Source organism: Bos grunniens, chromosome 9 (genome assembly GCF_055505025.1).
Source record: "Bos grunniens cultivar Pamir isolate PY7600 chromosome 9, Bosgru_T2T1.0, whole genome shotgun sequence".
NCBI classification, from domain to species: domain Eukaryota; kingdom Metazoa; phylum Chordata; class Mammalia; order Artiodactyla; family Bovidae; genus Bos; species Bos grunniens.
Window position 1 is genome coordinate 16,443,065 of NC_141173.1, and position 21,091 is coordinate 16,464,155.

General features: G+C 40.0%; 2 protein-coding genes across 8 annotated transcripts in view; one reads left to right on the forward strand and one right to left on the reverse strand.

Annotated features, from left to right (window-relative positions):
• The window catches only part of MYO6 (myosin VI), a 157,367-nt gene extending 150,063 nt beyond the window's left edge, over positions 1–7,304 (forward strand). For all 7 annotated transcript variants that reach the window (XM_086316879.1, XM_086316877.1, XM_086316880.1 and 4 more), the window contains 2 exons: positions 2,058–2,276; positions 2,786–7,304. In XM_086316879.1, the coding sequence (XP_086173005.1) occupies positions 2,058–2,276; positions 2,786–2,985 (419 nt within the window). In that variant the 3' untranslated portion in view covers positions 2,986–7,304. The remainder of the gene's footprint in view (positions 1–2,057; positions 2,277–2,785) is intronic.
• IMPG1 (interphotoreceptor matrix proteoglycan 1) overlaps positions 6,750–21,091 on the reverse strand; it is a 157,108-nt gene continuing 142,766 nt past the window's right edge. Inside the window, exons 16-18 of the mRNA XM_086316885.1 lie at positions 20,786–20,951; positions 10,824–10,896; positions 6,750–9,381 (exon numbers count right to left, since the gene is read on the reverse strand). Coding sequence (XP_086173011.1) covers positions 9,352–9,381; positions 10,824–10,896; positions 20,786–20,951 — 269 coding nt within the window. The 3' untranslated portion in view covers positions 6,750–9,351. The remainder of the gene's footprint in view (positions 9,382–10,823; positions 10,897–20,785; positions 20,952–21,091) is intronic.

Genomic DNA, 21,091 nt, shown 5'->3' on the forward strand with positions numbered 1-21,091 from the left:
TTAATAAGCAGCTAGTCTTTTAGAATAAAGACTAACTTTAGGTGCTGGTTTCAAATGCTGTAATGGTCTAAGGATTTCTGTCTGAAGAGATCTGACTTTCATGTGATAATGTACACAGCTTAATAGAATACCTCTTAATAGGAAGAGATTATTCTGTTACTTCTATAGCTTCCTATGATACATGTTTTTTTGATAATGTCAAAACCTTTGAGTCATCTTAGTGTACAGTAAATTTCTTCTAGAATCAGTTGAACAGTAATGATTTGAATATAATGCCATATTTATTTGCCAAATGGTTGCACATAATTATTTTTTACTGCTTCTAGTAACTTACAAACTTACAGATTTGAAACGTTTTCATACACTTTAGAAGAACAATTGAATGTGAAAGAAATAGTTGTTTAGAAGATTAGTTTCAGGCTTTCCACATCTGTATCTTTGTACTTTTCCAGATGACTGTTCATTTCCAGGCTTCCCAAATACAGTTTCCTTTCTCACATTAGTAGACAAAGCCATCCAAGGCTTTCTGTTGGGTTTCTTAATTTTATCCAACAGGAGATTGTTATTTTGAAAGAAAAAAAGTAGATTGTACTAATGGGTGGCCATTGGTATCTAGTATGTTTCGATCAGTAGGACCTTGAGTTCTAATTCACTGTTTAAGATGGAAGGCAGGGTTTTTTCCTTTTAATCCTTTTTATAAAATGTTTTAGTTTTGAGTTAGTGTATATCCTGAAGAGTAGGTAGTTTTTAAAACTCGAAGTGGAAACACTGAGCTGTAAGTTGTTTTGAGGGAATAGGAATGAGAGGATAAATAAGCTCATCTCTGGTAACATGCTGAAGGTGATACAGCTTTTTTAAATCACTAATAAAGCTGGGACTCTCTTTTCATAGGCATATACAACTTTGCTAACTGCTTTTTGCTTTCTGTTGTTTGCACAGAAATAAATTCAGCTGCTCTGTAGCTTTTGCTATTGGTGCAAGAGGTAGAATAAGAGTAATTTCATCCTTTCAGTACTTGGAAAGTCTTACAAAAGCCATGTGACTGTCCTGACTTAGACATACAAGTTTTCATTGACATACTTAGTTTCAGAGAGATTCTTAACTGAGCTGCAGTAAATGATTGGTCTACCTTTAAAGTTGTGAGTATAGAGAATATGAAACAGATTTGCCATAATTATGCTCCTGAAGATGTAAAGTCATTGCCCCAGAGAACTGTGTGTTTTCAGGAAAAAAAAAAAAAATGAAAAAACCAACCATAATGAAAATTGAGCAAGGGAAAAGAGGTTACTGTGAGCTCAATACTCAGTGTTAACAGAAGAGCAAGGATTTTTCTTTTCTATTGGCAAAGAGAACCAAATATTATACACGTTCCACTTACTACAATGGATTTTATTCCAAGAGAAGTCTAGTTTCAGAGTAAGTAAATCTGAGTGAAGGTTCATGCTTCCTGTTACAGTTTTGTTGTCATAAAGTTGTTTAAATCTTATTCATAAAATATCTGTGTTATCTGGGCCATTTTACATCCCCAGATCAGTTGGCAAGGAGAAAACTTTTATGTCTTTCACTTCTTTGAGGAAATTGTGGTTAAATTGTCTAATATCTAGAATCCCTTAGATTTGTAGAATTGCTGTTTGTTTCATCATAAATAGTCCCATAAAAATCATTCTGCAGCGTTCATATGAACTCCTTGGAGGAAAACTATAAATCTAGTAAACAGAACTAGTTTGCTTTCCTGCCGTGTGAGTTGCATGAGTTCATTTTAGGTAGGGATGCAAGCATTTGTGGGATTCTCTGGGGGCTGCTGTTGTTACTGCTGCTGCCGATGGTGCTGGTGGTGTGGTGCTGGTGGTTGGGGTGTGTGCGGGGGGAGAGAAAATTCTAAAAAAAAAATCACACTTTGAATTGTATTCATTTGTAGATAATTCATATTTACATTTTGTTTTAAATTCACTATTAGGACCCCCTGTCTCGGCTTTAAAAAAAAATTGGTGGTGCATTCTAGGATTAAAGACTGTTTACCTTCTCCCTTGGGTGACTGTCCTTGTTCCCTGTGACAGCTCAGCAGAACCCGGCAGCCCAGCTTCCTGCCAGGCAGCAGGAGATCGAGATGAACCGACAGCAGCGTTTCTTCCGCATCCCATTTATCCGCCCCGCTGACCAGTACAAAGACCCGCAGAATAAGAAGAAAGGCTGGTGGTATGCCCATTTTGATGGACCGTGGATTGCCCGGCAGATGGAGCTTCATCCTGACAAGCCACCCATTCTCCTCGTGGCTGGTGTGTACGATTCCTATGAACAAAAATTTGTAAAGCAGAAAAGTAGTGTATACCCTCTGAATGAAATGGGGTAATGTAATAATGCAGTAAAGTTCAAGGTTGAGGCATGGAGTTTTGCAGTTAAATCACATCAGGTGAGGATTACTTATTTACAGCGTGGAATCAATCGCTTGGATTGTGTCCTCGTGGAACACACAGAAACTTGTCTGTGTCCTTTCCTATTTAATTATATAGGTTGCCTTGTAGTGGTTTAAGGAGATGTAGCATTTCTCTTAACCCTGGCAACTTGTTGGATCAACTGCATCCTTAGTATATTTGAAATGGTATACTTGGTGGAGGACACATTTCTTACTGGTGAATTTATGAAGCAAATTTCAACCTTCAAGGAAGGAAATAAAGTTTTAAAAGTTCTCAAATCTATGACAGCTGGTAGACATTTCAGGAATAAAGTTTACAGTAAACATCTGAAAGGAGGTATGGTTAATTCTCTGATGTCTCTATCTGTGCAGGGAAGGATGACATGGAGATGTGTGAGCTGAATCTTGAAGAGACAGGCCTGACTCGAAAGCGCGGTGCTGAGATTCTGCCAAGACAGTTTGAAGAAATCTGGGAGCGCTGTGGAGGCATCCAGTATCTCCAGAGTGCAATCGAGAGCAGGCAGGCCAGACCCACGTATGCCACGGCCATGCTGCAGAATCTGTTAAAGTAGAAGGTGCACTAACCTTGCAGCTGGGAGGCCTTGCCATGTAGGGAGTGTGCCCCAGAGATTAAACCCTTCCACGATCAAGTTAGGATTACTTACACAAGTGAACAGATTTTACTAATCATGGGTTTTTGTTAATTTAAGGTTAATTATGGTAGTGACTTTGGGACCAAAAAATTGTTTTCCTGTATCCAGCTATAACTGTTAGACCTCTCGTCAGTGTGATACTTGTTACACTTGGACAGACTCTGACGTCTCTCTTTCTTTGCCAACAGACTACCTTATATCCATTTTAATTGTTCGCTAGGAAAAGAAGTTTTTTTTTAAAAAATGCAGAATTCTTGCTTTTTAAGGAGGCCGCAGTACCGTAAAACTGGAATAAAGAAAACTTAACTTCAATTTTCTTACGAAAATCAAGGCACTTAGAATGATCAAGGCACTGGTGTTTTTTCTCTGAAAGCTGTATCCTTCCTGTACTCACTTTTTCAGAAATTCATGGAAATTTCCATCAAAGGTGGAAATATTTTTCCCCCCTGTTCTGCAACGTCTTAGTTTGAGTAAAGCAATTTACCTGAAGTTCTAGAATTCTGGAGAGAGCCTTGATGTGTCTGATACGATCTTTGATAGAGAAGGTACATAGTATTCTGCACAGATTGTTTTGCTTTTCTATCACATTGTGTTGCTATAAGAATATGTTCTTATACTCCATGAACAAATAAAGGAAATTTGGATCATTTAAATGCTTGAAAGTTTTGAGATAACTTTTGTTTCACTTAGAAAAAGAAAGTTTTAGGTGGCAGTTTGGCTTAACTGACTGAATTCAGATATTTCAGTTTCATCTCAGTTGCAATTTTATATCAGAATCTTGTCCAAGGTGTTTCATGTGATTTTAATCTAGTGTTCTACTTCAAAACACTCCTGTTTTTTAAAAAAAATTCCTATTGTCTTTTTTGGCCTTTGAGATTCTGGTAATTGTAGAGCTCTTTTATAAGCTTTGTAATTCAAAAACCCTATACTTAGAAATTGCTTGTTTCATGTAACTGATAATTTAAAAAAATGTTTTTGTTTGTGTGCTGTTTAGTTTTGATCAAATGTCAGCAGTTTCAAGCCTAATATTTCTAACTTTCATATTAGGAATTTGGAAACAGAAATACATCAAGGAGTTATGTTGATATAGTTCTAAGGAGTCTTGTTTGTATTTTAGAATAAAATTAGAAAATAAAATTATTCTCTGTACCTTTTTTCCCTGATGTTCAAAGACTCTAAACCTTTGAAATGAATTTCCAGTAATTTTTTTTTTCTCTTAGAGAGAGCCATCTCAGTTAGGAAGGTATTTCCCAGCTGACTAGATTAGAGCTTGTGAGCCAGACACTGTTTTCAGAATTGCTTCTCTCATAATATGTCTTAGTGTAGAGATATTTATTTATTACGACACTGTGCAAATGATGGTCTTCTGTTAAAGAAATTAAGTGGTCCTGTCTGTCCTGTTGAGAACGTCGATGTGATCATCCTTTGAAAGCTGTATTACCGCATAGACTCACCCACCCCTGGGTCCTGCGGTCCCTCTGTGATTTGGTGACAGGCGGTCTGGTTACTGAAAATAAATGTCCTCTTCTTCCTCTTCTTATCACTTGGCTTTAACTGGTGTTTTTATTTGTACAGGATAGTGAATAGAAAGCTTTTTTTCTTAACTGGTAGCAAGTAGAGTGCTGGAAGAAAATTTAGTAACCAAATAGATTTTTAATGCCTTGTGCCTTTAGTACTGTTTCCAGAAACAGTTTTATGTGCGTCCGAGATCCATGCAGGCACTTGATGGAAAGCTAGTCACACAGGTTAAATTATGGAAACAGAGAACTTAAAGCTGTGAAGAATTTGTGGGAAATGTATCACGGTCCGTGTCCATATCAAGCACAGGCCTGAACCTAGTGCTCTGAGTGCAGTTTAGTTCTGTTTTTACAGCTCAAATCCTGTCCGGATCAAGTTTCTTTGGAATGATGCCACACATCATTATCTAGGCATTGGAAATCTTTAGTTGCTCTAAGGGTTTATGAAATGGGCCTGACCTTTATGCTCTTTGAATCACTGAAGGGTACAGAAAAAAGTTTAGCTAAGAAATAATAATTAAGAGTATTTTTTTTAAAAGAAATATATCACAGCAAAGCATTGTTACAGATCTTCATAGTGTTTTACTTTAATAGCTGATAAAATTATCGGCAGTCTTAAGCCTGAACTCATTTTATTGCTAATTGTGTTACACAGCTGTCCTGGAACACATCTATTTTAAGTAGTCTCCTGAGTTAGTTCTGACTCCAGGAGACCTGCCCTAGTTCGGATAGCTTCCAGTCACCTCCATAGGACAGCTCCACACACACAGAAGCCCCTTTGCTGGAGAAGCCTCGGACCCTTCACCCTTTGAGGGAAGTAGTGGAGGTGGTGTTCTGAAAAATGTGGGTGCAGCGTCTTACAGTGTTCTCAGTCACACCCAGGAATGCCAGATGAAAACCGGATGAATCAAATGCAAATTTAAATTTTAATCAGTCATTTTAATTGGGATATAAAATTGGAAGTTTAAACCAGCATACTCTACATTAAGAGCCAATTCTTCTTCTTTTTTTTTTAAATTTTATTTTATTTTTAAACTTTACAATATTGTATTACTTGCTCAATACCAGTTCCTTCCTTAGCATATGCTTTGTAAGGGTAGACGTCCATAAAATATTAAAACTGAGAAAACAGAAAGTTTTCACATTCTACTATAATGGAATTCCTAATTCATTAACACATTTAAGATACATATTGTGAGCTATGGGTAGGTTCCAAGAAAAAGTTTCTCTAATACTCAGATGTTAAGAGACAAGTGAGTTTTCTTGGTTGTAAGGTTGAGTAGATGGCACCATCTCGAAGGATAACATGAGGAAGAAGTAAAAGAGTACACAAAAAACATTCTACTGTAACTTACTTTCTGCTTCCTCTAGTGACTTTTTGTAGGTCATTCTTTCCAGTAACATAGTGAACCCTTTTGTAGACAGCGAAACAAAAGATCATATCAGATCACAAAAGAATATAGCATCTTACGCGGAACGCAAGTGGTATTTGTGAAAACTTAGAGAATAGAAACTCACAGGCTCAAAGAATAATGAGGATATTGTAGTTTTATTAATTGGATTTTTAAAAAGCTATTTTCATTCACAGGTTATTGCAATGGTTCTCAGGGGATCCAAATAGGTAGATCTTTGGTTTCTTCACCTGAACCACCTTGAGAGTACTGGATCAATAGAATAAATAGTATTGGATGAATCAGTCAGTGAATTATTACAGTGTTAGTGGTAGACTTGACTGCTTTTATGTAAGAGGTTAACAGGGATCCAGACAGCTTGAGTAATTGAGTTCTAGACCGTGAAAGAGAGAGAAATGCCTTCACTCCACTCATGGAGCATGGGATCAAAGCAAGCAGACTTCTTCGAGTAACCCCTGGGGGTTTACAGAGGGTTGCTCCTCTGTCACCCCCAATATTCAGAAGGGGTGGCAGCTTTTACCTTTGTAGCATAGCCAGCAGTAACAATTACTGAGTGTTTTTATTTCTCCTAGAAGATAAACTAACAAGGGAGGGGAGGGCAGAGGATACCTAAAAATTACAGTAACGACAAGCAGGGGCAGGGGTCAGGGGCAGCGGTAACAGTAAGGAGAGAGAAGAGTGGATGGAGAGAAAGAATAGAGATGCTTCCTGAAGAGCTGCTTGCCAGGCGGAAAGCACTGATGTGGTGTAGGGGGCTGGGTGCTCCTAGATCCTCCCCAAGTTTTAGAATGAATTGTATGCAATATAAGAGCAGAACCCACGGACCTATTGAGCCTGGACCGAGACAGGCCTGGTGTATACATTCTTAGCATATAGAAATGGCATGCTGGGGAAGGCCAGTAGACATTCTGTGCATAAGCCTTGTGGAAGGATGAAATAGAAATCCTTTGAGAGGTCAAGCCTACCCATTCCTGGACCAGATCTGGAGGACAGTGAAGTTCAAGTCAAATCAGTGTAGTCTTCCTTGCCCATGACTAGCCTAATGTATGTCATAGTCTTCAACAGGAGATAACCAGGAAAAAGTTCACATCAAAAAGAAAATCTTCAATGCTAATTTTTACCTGTACCAGACTCACCTTCAGATCCAAGTAGGTGTATTACTTGGCTGTTTTCTTTTCATTTTGAAAATTCAGTGAATTATATCTGTTACTTAATTTTTCCTTATTTCCTAAAGATGTGTATCTGACACTGTCCTAAAATACTGATGTACTGGAAATACAAAAAATAAATGCTTTCTATGTAGAACTTCCTCTTGCTTCTTGTGCTTTTAATAGAGTTGCAAAGTGTTGCAAAGTTGTAAATGTTGCATGTGTTGCCTGGAATAAATTGGAGAAGCTGGGATCTTGAAGTTGGTCCAGTCACTGGAAACTCTGTGCCAGGAGGTGGAGAAACAGGCAAGGAACCTGGGTGATTGGAAGGTCTTTGAGCTCTGACCCCAAACTTCTGGGTTCTCCCTCCAGGGAAAAGCAGGATCATATGTGAGCCACTTTGCCTAGGTTAAAGAGAAACCAAATCTTGGCTGCATTTCCCCAGACCCTCATCAATCTGTTTGTGAGGTGACACAGGATGTAAAAACCGGGGACCCAAAGAAGGTTCCTCCCTGAGAGACAGCTGGTCTCTGTAGGCTGACTCGTGTGAAGCCTACCGTGATCCAGAAGGGTCTTCTGACGGCAGGGGGGCGGGCCGGCTTACCTCAGCAGCTCTTCTCTGGGGGGTTGGAAAAGACCAATCCATAAAGTGGGTGATCCAAAGGGTGGGGGACACTTGCTTCCACAGGAGCCCTTCCCCACAGAAGCTGGAGTGCCTGCCCACTTCTCTTTCCTTACCCAAAGCAGCATTCTCTGTAGTAGTCACAGCACAACTCACATGTGGAGGGCACGTTATGGGGGAGGTAATGGCGTCAGATTTTCATTTTCTGTCTTGATGGAATTGTTCTTGCATGCTTCTGGTTGGCCTGTCATGCTTCTGACAAGCATGTTTTCCTCTGGGGAGTTCCAAGGCCGTGGAAATGAGCAGGTACACGTCTTGCCACCATTCTTGGCTTTGCAGCACTTTATCAGGACACAGTCTCCATCCTATATCATCACTCCTCACTTTGGGGAGAATTGGGACGAGAATAGGGGTCAAAGTTATGCCTTTGGGAGACAAATATCAGTGGTTTTTTCCCAAGGGTTTGCATGCTTAAAATCATTGACCATAATCTGTAAAGCAAATCCAGGAGATACCTAGTAAACACACATTATAAATCTATGGAGATATAGTACATATCATATTTTATTGAAATTAAAGTTTTGCATCAAATATAATTGATAGTTGAACATTTGAAAGAGATATGGAGGAATTCATTTTTCATTCAATGCACATTGCAAACTGGCTGAACTGGAACACTTTGATGCCAGTCTACCTCTGCACACACCACAGTTAGTGTCCAGGATTACCCAGTGAGGTTACCAAATTGTAGAAACATACAGTTCATCCATGTTGGGAAAGAGGAATTGGTTATTCACAAAGTACAACCTCACTTTTTTCCCCTATATAATATCTTCCTCTAAAATAGGTCTATGCAGTTACAAGAAAAGTAAGATTTTTTCCATGATATGTATATCCCAGTTCTTCAAAGGAACAACCTAGGAATTATTGGCAGCAAAATTATCTACTGTGTAAGCAGTAATTTCTTATACAACTAGTATGCCTAAGCACTGAAGAGGTATGTGAGTTACAGACACTGAAGTGTGGAGCACCTATGTGCTCACCACAGTTCATGTCCCTTATGCATTCATTCTGCACCTCCTTGCATGCGTAATCTTTTATGTACATCCTAACATGTGAAGAGCTTTATTTCCCGGTATATGGTCAATCCCACCCCCCTGCCCCCAAATATTAAGTTGCACTTGTAAATGATCTGTGAGCAATATTTTAAGGGCGGCTAGACAAAAACCTGGTTTGCTATCACCTTGACTGTCACTGAGAAATAACCAAAATATTTACTCTGTTTAACTGATTGTGTTTTGGGTTTTGATAATAAGCTGCTTTTTCTTCAGAATTTATTGGTCTTCAAGTATCTAAGTCTTCTCTATTTGAAATGTGATGTGTCCTGGTTCTGTGTTGATTACATGCCTGGATTTTGATGACCAGTGGATATGCCTGCCTAGGTTTTCAGAATTTTGAGAGAGTGAATCCAGTTTTCCTTGAGAAAGCAAGTCATTTCTCTTGAGATAGATTAGATGGTAATTTGTACACTTCCAGTTTTTAATTTCCTTCCCAATCTTGATAGTTAAATTCTTCATATCCTATAGTCAGTAATTCAAATTTCTTTTCATAGTTACCTGGAAGAGAAATATTTTTAAGAGATTAAGAAATGCCATCCAAGGTCAAAACCAGTGATTCATTCCAATATTAGCTCTGCTGGTAGATGAGATAATATGCTTGTCATTTAGGATATATTCTTTGAAAGGTGGGAGATGTCCTCCCCCCAGATATCTCTAACTTTACAACCTACTGAGAATGTAGTCAATTTCTTCCTAAACCTTCTCAGACTGAACCAGTATCTTGAAGCAGGGGTGGCAAATAGTTTGTGAATCAGTCACCATGTGCCCTTCCAAGCATTATTATTCCAGACTGCTGCTTCATTTGAAATGTGGTTTTTGATTCTCCCTGGTCCTTCTGGATTCAGTTGGTGTACACTTCATCCTGGAGATTTCATGATCAGCTCCTGTGTCCTGCTGTCATTTTATGGCCCAAGTCTGACCCTTTCCTGTCTTTTCAATGTTCTTTGTTTTAGGAAATAAAAGTGGCACACATTATTCTTTGTGCCCCCTTGGATATATGTGTGTGTGTGGTGGCCTCAGCATCCCTCTTGACTGTATATTGACTGTATGCTGAGTTTCAGTTGCAAGCTTTGTTGTGTGTGTTTCCATTTAGCACCGTATATATGTGTGTGTGTGTGTATATATATATATATAGAGAGAGAGAGAGAGAGAGATCTCAGGTAGACTGGACAGGACACTGGCTGATTAACACTCATTTTTTACCATAAAGATTAGGTATAATTTTTGAAACTAGGTTATTTTAGGCTATAAATTGTCCAAGGTATTTTTCAAAAAGTTATTTTAAAAGTTCTTATGCTAACTTGGTTATTAGATAAGTTATTTCCCTTTGCAGAATAAAATTTTAGTCAAAAAAAAAGATGGAATGGATGAGTATTTTCAAAGAGACATCTTGAACACTGGAAGAAACCTTTATCTGAGGATGAACTTTTAGGAATTTTTGATGCTGCTCATTGTTCACAAATCATGTTTCTCCTACATATTTTTGTTTTAGCTGATTATTTGAAATAAAAAGACATGTCACAAGATTTTATATGTGTGTGTGTGTGTGTATATATATATATATATATATATATAATTACTCAACTCCAGGTATATAAATAATGATTATGAAAAATTCAACCTTGTTGAAATGCATTTGATAAAGTGCATGTGTATTTTTATAAGAAAAGGTTAGAAATATTATAATATGCTTTTTTTTTCCTGAAATCTTACTGTTTTGTCTACATATTTCAATTAGTGCCAGCCTCTGTCTCTATCCTTTTTGTACCAGGAATTGCCTTTTTCCCTCTTAAAACACAAAATTAAAAAGCCTGGCAAATAAAGGAAAAGTGATTTTTCTTATCTCTATTTAAAATATGAGTCAGGCCCAGAAATATTTTTAATTTCCTTCAGAATTCTAATTCAACAATTAAAACCAACATATAAAAATACAGTCTTACCTTGTTATCTTGCTGACGTTGGAACTTTTTAACACCAGGTTCATACACTTGATTTTTAGATTGGTCTAGTGATCTGCAAAAGAAAGTGAAAACAACATATCCTGTTTCCTGGACTTACCAATATTAAGAGCAGCTACAGTTTTCTCATATCATGTTTTAAAATGATTGTGACACGTGAAAATAGCATATTTTTGCAGGTGTCTTCCATTGGAGTTGGGGGAAACATGCTCCTGCATTCCCCACCCCCACTGAGTTCTGCCTTCCAGTTGGCTTACTATTCCATTGGCAATGGTCTCAGAAGGATTGCACAAAGCTCATGGGAAAGAGTGATGTTTATCTTGCAAGAAGTGGGGTTATTTTTGAACTCAAATTCTGACTTATGGTTGCTGAAAAACAACTCTGTAATAACATTTTGTTAATTTAAAAATATAATGTATTTAAAATTTGTATGTATATAGTTCCAGACTCTCATATATACATGTAATATAACCTCTGACAATACTGTACACACATTTTGCACCTTGCTTTTTTTCCCTCTTTAAATTGCAAAATGAGTATGATATTTGTGAGATGTTTTCTGATGTATATTTCCTTATCAGTAAACTCTTTCCCTTCTGTGAATATTTTGTCCAGTATAATTTTAGGGAAAGGGGGAAGGAGGGAAACCCTGTTCCTGTCCTTGTGTTTGAGTGGAAGAAGGCGGAAAACTGAGATGGGTTTGAAGAGGATGAGTATCAAGTTCCTGGCTCCTCCTGCCTCTAGCTAAGGTAGCATTTTTGGTTCGTATTTGCCCTAGTTGGGCAAATTGGAGGCTCCGAGAGTACCAAGGATCAGGCAGACACTGGCGTCAGGACTCACAGGTCACCGGTGAGGGGACCATGGCAATAGAAACTTCTCAAAGGATCTTGTAAGACAAGGAGAGCCACCTCGCTCTGCCATACATCCAGATACCACCTGGGGGGAGACAGGGGAGTTGGGGAGGACCTGTGAGCTGGGCTGTATATCCCAAGGGAGCTGAGTTGCCTCAAATGATTATTTGAACTATTAATCAAATGAAGTTTTATAAACTAGATTGGAGTATATTAAACTCCAAGCTCTCCCTCTCATATTTCCCCCCATACCTCCATTATCCAGTGGAGAAAGGGTTCAAAAGGGAGTTAGGAATAGCTTCTAAAGGAAAAAAAAAAAAAAAAATGGGCCTTCTCCCACCCCACCCTATTTGAGGTATAGCATGTGAGTAAACCTATGATCTTGCTGTAATTAAAACATTACTTCCATATTATTAAAACCTCCTCATAAATTTCACTTTTTACCATCATGTACTTAATCTGGCCCCTATATTTGGAAATGGTTTTCATTGTTATAAATAATGTCATAGAGAACATGTTAGGCCCTACTGAAGGACAAAGTGAAAAAGCTTAATTCTGAAGAGGAAAAATCATGTATAATTTACTCTGTTAGATGTAGATTTGCATGTTCAGTGCACTTATAATGGTAATTATGATTAATAAAAGTCAAGCTCATCAGGCCAAAAAAAGAGACCTTGGAAAGTGGAAATTTTGTTTATTCTGGGGAGCAGTTTGCCATGTTGCTAGTACAACTGATTCTATGTATAAAAATCAAAACCTGAAGGAAATGAAAAATGTATGGTCTCTGTTCATAAATATTGAACGGAGGAAAGGAACTGGAAGAAAAAGGTGAAATACAGCGAACGGCAGTGACTCGGCGCTAGAATGAAGCCCTGAACCAGGTGCAAACGTGCTGTGTGTCAGGGGCCTCATCTTCCCAGCAGGGCCCTCGCCCTCAGGACACCCTCATCTCTCTCTTCACTTTCAGGTGGAATAACAAAAATGCAGCCAAGTGTACGGTTCTTTAGAGAATGCTGCTTTCAAAGCTGTAACACTCAGTGTCCTCAGCTGATTTCCCTCTGAGACTACTTGTAAGTTCCAGGTAGGGAATCGATTTTTCCTTACAGGGCTGCCCTTTGTTGATAACGGTCACACAGCTCTAATAATGCCAGCACAGAGCAGTTGACACCCAGGAGCATCTAAGGTATTGCTTACCAAATCCACAGATTTATTCTTCTTGTCCTCATTTTAAGATGAGACATTGAGGCTTAAAGTGGGGAAATGTAGCTTAAGGTTGCAACTAGTTTGCTGCTGCTGCTGCTAAGTTGCTTCAGTCGTGTCCGACTCTGTGCGACCCCATGGACTTCAGCCCACCAGGCTTCTCCGTCCATGGGATTCTCCAGGCAAGAACACTGGAGTGGGTTGCCATTTCCTTCTCCAATGCATGGAAGTGAAAAGTGAAAGTGAAGTCGCTCAGTTGTGTCTGACTCTTAGTGACCCCATGGACTGCAACTAGTTTGGGTAGAGCTTAAACTTGGAACTTGGGACTAACTTTAAAGCCTCCAATCTCTTTTTCTTCCAGCTTAATTGAGATATAATTGACATCAGCACTGTAAAAGTTTAAGGTGTAGAGATAATGTTTTGACTTACATACATCATGAAATGATGACTATGATAAGTTTAATGTACATGCATCATCTTGGGTAGAAGACAAAGAAATAGAGAAAAAAAATGTTTTTCCTTGTCATGAGAACTCAGTATTCTCAACTTTAATTTATAATGTCACAGCAGTGGTAATTATACTTACCATACTGTCATAGTACTTATCTATTTCATAACTGGAAGTTTGTAACTTTTGACCACCTTCATCAAATTCCCCCTAGCCAGATCCTGCCTCTGGTAACCCCAAATCTCATCTTTCTGTGAGTTTGTTTGTTTTTGAAGTAAAACTGACCTGTAATACTATCGTTATTTCCTGTTACACAACACAGTGATTCAAGATTCCTGTACATTTCTAAATGATCAACACGGTGTGTCTAGCTACAGCGTGTCACTCTACACATTTATTACAGTTATCGACGATATTCCTCACACTCCACATTTCGTACCTGTGACATTTATTTTGCAACAGGAAGTTTGTACCTTACCTGTGTGCTTGAGTCCAGGCTTCCCACAGCCCTCCTGTTAGTCCCAGCCATCTTCCAACCAGCCAGGGGGTCTTGTCTCCCCATGTAGGACCCTAGGACTGGGGCGTCAAATCTGGAGCCCTCACTGTTCACTCCCCAGGGAAGGTGTTCGCCTGTGTAATCTCCCTTTTCCGCTGAGCCCCCTTCCAGGGACACAGGTCCAGACCTGATCACTTTTCTTCATTTCCTACCTGATGCCATGTGGATCTTTCTTACAGCCTTGGTTGTACAGTCATCTTTCTGCCAGTTTCCAGTTATTTTTCAGGGAGAATTGTTCCATGTGTAGATATATTTTTGATGTGTTCACGGGGGGATTTGTTCATGGCTCATGTTCTCCTACCCCACCATCTTATATAAAGTAATTATTGATAGCTATGTGCATATTGCCATTTTGTTAATTATTTTGGGGGTTTGTTTTTGTAGTTCTTTTTTTTCTTTTTTATTCTTTTATTCTCTTCCTTTCTGATTTATTATCTTTAGTGTTATATTTGAATTTATTTTCTCCTTTTTTGTGTATCTATTAGAGACTTTTGGTTTGTGCATACCATGAGATATCATTCATATAAAGACAATACATAAATAAATATGATTTATATAAAATAGCCATACATATAATTGTTTTAAGTTGCTGATCTCTTAAATTTATATGCATTTTAACAACCCAGCATTTTTAATTCCCCTAGATCATGTTTATTGTTTTTGTTTTACATACTTTTGTATATTTCTAAACTATTTACTGTGGATATAGATGATTTTACTGCTTTTGTTTTTAACCTCCCTGTTAGCTTTATATGTGGTTGATTTATTAACTTTATATACATTAATATTTGCTTTTAACAAAGAGATTCTTTTCTCTCATAATTTTCATATTTCTAGTTATGGGAATTTGTGCTTGGTGCATCCTTTTAACATTTCTTGTAAAACTGGTTTGGTGGTGCTGAATTCTTTTGGCTTTTTTTTGTCTGTAAAATTTTGATCTCTCCATAAAATCTGAATGAAAGCCTTGCTGGGTAGGGTACTCTGGGTTGTATGTTTTTCCCTTTCATCACTTTAAATATGTCATGCCCCTCCCTTCTGGCCTGCAGTTTCTGGTGAAAAGTCAACTGACAGCCTTACCTTCTTGTCGCTTTTCCGTTGGTGCTTTTAATGTTCTTTTTCTCTTCAATTTTTGCCGTTTTAATTACAGCGTGTCTTAGTGTGGTCCTCTATGGATTGTGCCTGTTTGTGACTCCCTGTGCTTCCTGGACCTGGGTGTCTGTTTCCTTTCCCAGGCTGAGGAAGTTTTCAACTCTCATGTATTCAAATATGTCCTCTTCCTCTTCATCTCTCTTCTCCTTCTGGGACCCTTATATGCTTGATGTTGTCTCGGAGGTCTCTAAATCTGTCATCATTTTTTTTTCTTTTTCTTGGCTCAGCTTCAGGGATTTCTACATCTCTGTCTTCCAATTCACTCTGTATCATCTAATCTACTATTCTTTCTAGTGTAGTTTTTTAAATTTCAGTTATTGTATTCTTCATCTCTGGTGCTTGTTTATATTTCTCACTTTGTTAAAAGCTTTTAACTTCTCACTTTATTCATCCACTTGTCTTCCAAATTCTTTGAACATCTTTGCAATCATTACCTTGAACTCCTTATTGGGTAAATTGTTTATCCCCACTTCACTTAGTTCTTTCAGGGTCTTATCTTGTACCTTTGGAGCATATTCTTCTGCTTAATTTGCTATTTTCATTTCTATGTATTTGATATGTTGGTTACAGTTCCTAACCTTGAAGAAGTGGCCTTTGTAGGAGATATCCTGTGCATCCAAGCGGTACACTCCCCTCTGGTCACCGGAGCTACATGCTCTAGACACATGCTTTGTGTGTGCAGTACTGGCTCTTCTGTTGTGCCAGGCTGACTACTGCGGATGGTCTGGTAGATGTGCCTGGTCCTGGTCTATTTGGTTGCCAAACCCTGACTTGTGTGGTGGCTACTGGTCACTTGTGGGTGGGACCAGGTCATAAGGTGGCTGACTACACGGCCCCGGTGGGTGCCAAGATTAGCACCAGGTCACTGGTGGGTGGAACCTGGCTCTAGGGTGGGTTGTTACAGAGCCAGTGGTCCAGGATCTAGTGTTAGCCTGCTGGTAGGCAGAGCCAGTTCCTAATGTGGCTGGCCTGGGGATCTAGGATGTTCTAAAAGAGGTGTTGGCCCATCATGAGTGGGGCAGCTGACTGAGGGCTCCAAGGTGTCTCAGACCTGGAGACAGCTTGCTGATAGGGGGGCCTGTGGCCCAGGGGCATCTTGGGGCTGGTGCCTACCCTCTGAGGGGTGAATCCAGGTTCCAGGGTCTCTGACTAAGGGCTCTGGGGATCCTGGAGTTGTTAGTCCACTGGTGGGTGGAGCTTTGCCCTGGGCTCTCAGAATGGCTAGGGGCTCAGGAGTTCCTAGGCAGCCAGTCTGCAGCTGGGTGTGGCTGTGCCCCCACCTATCTACACTTCATTTGTCATCTGATCCTCAAATAAGTAAATTGCCAGAGTCACACAAATGATGGCATCCTGTGAGGGACAGAAATAACTGATGAGACAAAGAACAGGTGGTAGGGGTCCAGGAGAGATGCTCAGAGCACCCCTGGGCTCCGATTTTTCTCCAGAATCTGTCTGAAGCACTCATGGGGGCAGTGGGGTTTATCTTCATGCTGAGGATATAATGTTGTTGCTGCTAAGTTGCTTCAGTCGTGTCCAACCCTGTGCAACCCCGCAGATGGCAGCCCACCAGGCTCCTCTTTCCCTGGGATTCTCCAGGCAAGACTACAGGAGTGGGTTGCCATTTCCTTCTCCAATGCATACATGCATGCTAAGTCTCTTCAGTCATGTCCGACTCTGTGCAACCCCATGGAGAGCAGCCCACCAGACTCCTCTGTCCATGGAATCCTCTAGGCAAGAATACTGGAGTAGGTTGCCATTTCCTTCTCCAGAGGATATAATACTCTTAGGGCTTAATACTTCACATTTGAAAAGGGATCTTTAATCAAGGAGTTGGAAAGAGTAGAACTGAGGGGATGTGGCAGATTTCTCTTCTCTACCACCCAAAGAAATTGAGTTTCTCTTCATTCTTCTTGTGTCCTTTCTTCCTACTCTTCTTCTCTCTCCCTCCTTTCCTATTTATTGGGCTTCCCCGATGGCTCAGACAGTAAAGAATCTGCCTGAAATATGGGAGAACTGGGTTTGATCCCTGGATGGAAAAAATCCCCTGGAGAAGGAAATGGCCACCTACTCCAGTATTCTTGCCTGGAGAATTCCATGGACAGAGGAGCCTGGCGGGCTACAGTCCATGGGGCCCTTTCTCCCTCCCTCCCTTCCTAGCTATTACCCAGCATCTAACATGGCAATGAGCACATGGGTATTCAAACATGTTTGTTGAATTGAATTGGTGTAAGGGGAGCCAACCTAGATAGCATATTGAAAAGCAGAGACATTACTTTTCCAACAAAGGTCCATCTAGTCAAGGCTAATGGCACCCCACTCCAGTACTCTTGCCTGGAAAATCCCATGGACGGAGGAGCCTGGTGGGCTGCCGTCTCTGGGGTCACACAGAGTCGGACATGACTGAGGTGACTTAGCAGCAGCAGCAGCAGTCAAGGCTATGGTTTCTCCAGTGGTCATGTATGGATGTAAGAGTTGGACTGTGAAGAAAGCTGAGTGCTGAAGAATTGATGCTTTTGAACTGTGGTGTGGGCGAAGACTCTTGAGAGTCCCTTGGACTGCAAGGAGATCCAACCAGTCCATTCTAAAGGAGATCAGCCCTGGGTGTTCTTTGGAAGGAATGATGCTAAAGCTGAAACTGCAGTACTTTGGCCACCTCATGCGAAGAGCTGACTCATTGGAAAAGACTCTGATGCTGGGAGGGATTGGGGGCAGGAGGAGAAGGGGACGACAGAGGATGAGATGGCTGGATGGCATCACTGACTCGATGGACGTGAGTCTGAGTGAACTCTGGGAGTTGGTGATGGACAGGGAGGCCTGGCATGCTGCGATTCATGGGGTTGCAAAGAGTCAGACATGACTGAGCGACTGAACTGAACTGAACTGAAGGGGCACCTTATTCCTGTGTAACTGCATTTTGGGGTCCATGTCAGCCCCAGAGGCAGGCACAAGTGGAGGCAGTAGATACAGCAAACCCTCGTGACAGCTTTCCAGATCACTGAAAGCTTTGTTCTGCTGACCTCATTTATAACCACCAGAAAGTGGTCTTTCTTCCTCTAGAAGAAGGGTGTCTAAAATGACAAATTGTATAGCCATCTGAAACAGGAAATAAGGTTGACTAAAATAGAAATTATATTCATTGTTTGTAAAGGGCATGTGCAACCCCTTTCTCTTCCACATCTTACTGGGGCCTTGCTTGTTACTCTTTCTTCCTTTCCTCCCCTTTCATTTATGTTATACAGGTGAAGCAGGAACATATTCACATAACTAAAAACTGTGGACCACAAATCTGCTCCTCTCCATTGTTAAGTGGAATGGTAGTTAAGTGAACCTATTAGTCCACATATTTGCTATGATTTTAAAAGCACATTGTATTTCCTTCCTGACCACTCGCCCAGTCCCCATCTCTCTGAGAGAGATAAGCTTCATCTATATTATTTCATCTGATTGATGATTGTCTGTCTCTGGTATTCCTTTGGAAAAGGTGTATGGATTCATTACGTATTCTAATGTATTGTCTACAGATTACAAGATAAAGTCAAGCTGATACTTTTTAAGTTGACCTGTCTCTATACTTAGCATTGTCTCTTAATAGTAGGCTTCCCTCATGGCTCAGATGGTAAAGAATCTGCCTGCAATGCAGGAGACATGTGTTCGATCCCTGGGTTGGGAAGATCCCCTGGAGAAGGAAATGGCAACTCACTCCGGTGTTCTTGCCTGGAGAATCCCATAGACAAAGGAGCCTGGCAGCCGACAGTCCATGGGGTCACAAAGAGTTGGACAGGACTGAGCGACTATCACTAGAATGAATCGTATAACATTGTATGATTTGTGACTGACAAAACGGCAATGCCATATGGTTGAACCTAAAATACTTAGACGTACATATTCCTGTTATTAATACATTACATAAATGGCATTTATTATCCTGAAATTTACTTTTCTCATTTAATGAAATGTCTTGCTCTTTTTCTACAGCAGTTCTAGTAGACCATCTTACCGCTCTTAACTGCCATGTTTCACAATGAATATAACACCACACTATGGAGTTAACTGATCCCCTACCGATAGGCTGCACAATTGTTTCATGACTCAAAGCAATGATGCTGTGAACATTGCAAAGTGCAACTATTTTTGTAGGGATAATTGTCTAAAAGTAGAGCATCTTAGTCAAATTTAAAATATTGACAACTTTCTCTTGCAATAACGTCTTACCATTTTTTCTACTGGTAATGCCTGATAGAACTTGTTTTTCCCTGATAGTATCTGCACTGGATGCTATTAGCCTTCTTTTGCTAAACTCATGAGTAACGAATGATATCTCCATATTGCTTTTAGATTTCCCTACTTGTAGTGAGATTGATTATCTTTTCCTATGCTTCATGGGTCATTTGGATATCTTCTATGAACTGAGCCTCTGTATTTTTTGCTCATTTTAATATTAGTATGTTTACCTTTTATTGATGTGTAGGAGCTCCTATTAGTAGGGATATTCATCCTTTATCTATAAGTTGTAAATATTTTTCTCCCACCTCATTGCTTATCTGTTTATTTTTGGTGTCCTTGGCCCTGTGGAAATCCTCTTCTTAATGTCTTCTTGGATTTTATTCAGGAAAAAATTTTTTCAAAGCCCAATTTGTAGAAATGTAGAAAAAAAATCTCCTCATATTTTCATACTTCCAATTTTAGGTTTGAATCTTTGATGTTGATTTGTGTGTGGTAATAAACTAATTTTATTTTTCTAAATGGAGGGCCAGTTTTATACTAACTATTGCTGTTAACTCTATACTTACCTGACTGATTTGAAATGCTTGTTAAAATAAATTTCCTGCTATATAAGGCTTTGTTTGGGGCTTATGTATGTTTTATTGATCTACTGTCTAGGTCTGTGTGTATCTTAATGCTTTAAAGATTATTATGTTATGTATTCCTATAGAGCGGCCTCCCCACCACTGTACTTCAAGATTTTCTCTTGTACATTTTTATTTCCAGAACGTCAAGTTCCATAACAAATCCCGTCAGGGTTTTAATTGGGATTAACTCAGGGAAAATTGACAGCATCATTATAATCCCCCCTTATTTGAATAGATACTCTGTGTTTTGTGTTCTTTGTAAAGATGTTTAATAAATGTCATTTCATATACCCCCTGCAGCAAGCCAGCAGGGGGGTTTTATTAGTCTCATTATCCGGGGAAAAATTGAGGTTTAGAGAAGTTAGGAAATGTGTCTTGCTACTTGCTTAGTAAATTGCTGAGCCAATTGCTTCTTAACCCCTACTGGATAATGGTCTTTAAGATACTTGAAAGTCACAGGGTATGTTTCATCAGGAAAAGGGCTAAATTTCTCTCCTTTCTTGTTGATTGTGTAAGCAGCTAGCCATGAGCCCCCAGTGGGAAACTGAGGTAAGTGGCCATTAGATATCATTAGAAACTGATACAGGCTCATTTTTCTTCCCTTACTGGTCTTAATGAAACACTGGAAAGGCTGAGGACAAGTGGTACTCAAAGTGTGGTCCTTGGCCCAGCAGCAGCAGCCAGGCGTGGGCCCGACCCAGACTGAGTGAATCAGAAACAGCCTCGCATGGCCCGGCCACGTGTGTTTCCACAAGTACTTCTCTGACAGATGCTCGCTGAAGTTTAAGGATCATGGGTTTAAGGGACCGTGTGAAGACATTCTAATGATGGGTGTCTCAGAAGCCTGAGGAACGGATTCTCAGGTCTCAGCGCTGGGATGCTGGCCTCACCTGCACGGTGTTCCCTTCCCCGGGATGTCTTCACAGTCCTCTATGGGAGCACAAGGGCCTGGGTTCCCCGATCGACAGCGACACTCGGCTTCCTCGGTCCACTCATTCCTCACACACTGGGCGAATTCGCCGCAGGCCAGGAATTTGCAGGGATCTGCTTGATCCGCTGTAGAAAACAGGGTATATTTTACTGATGCGTGGATGCCTGAGCAGTGGGACCAGCAGAAGTCAAGACAGAAGATCGAAAAGGTTTGCCATCGCCCCACTGTGACGTGAGTTGTACAGGAGTGAGAACAGAGTGGAGTA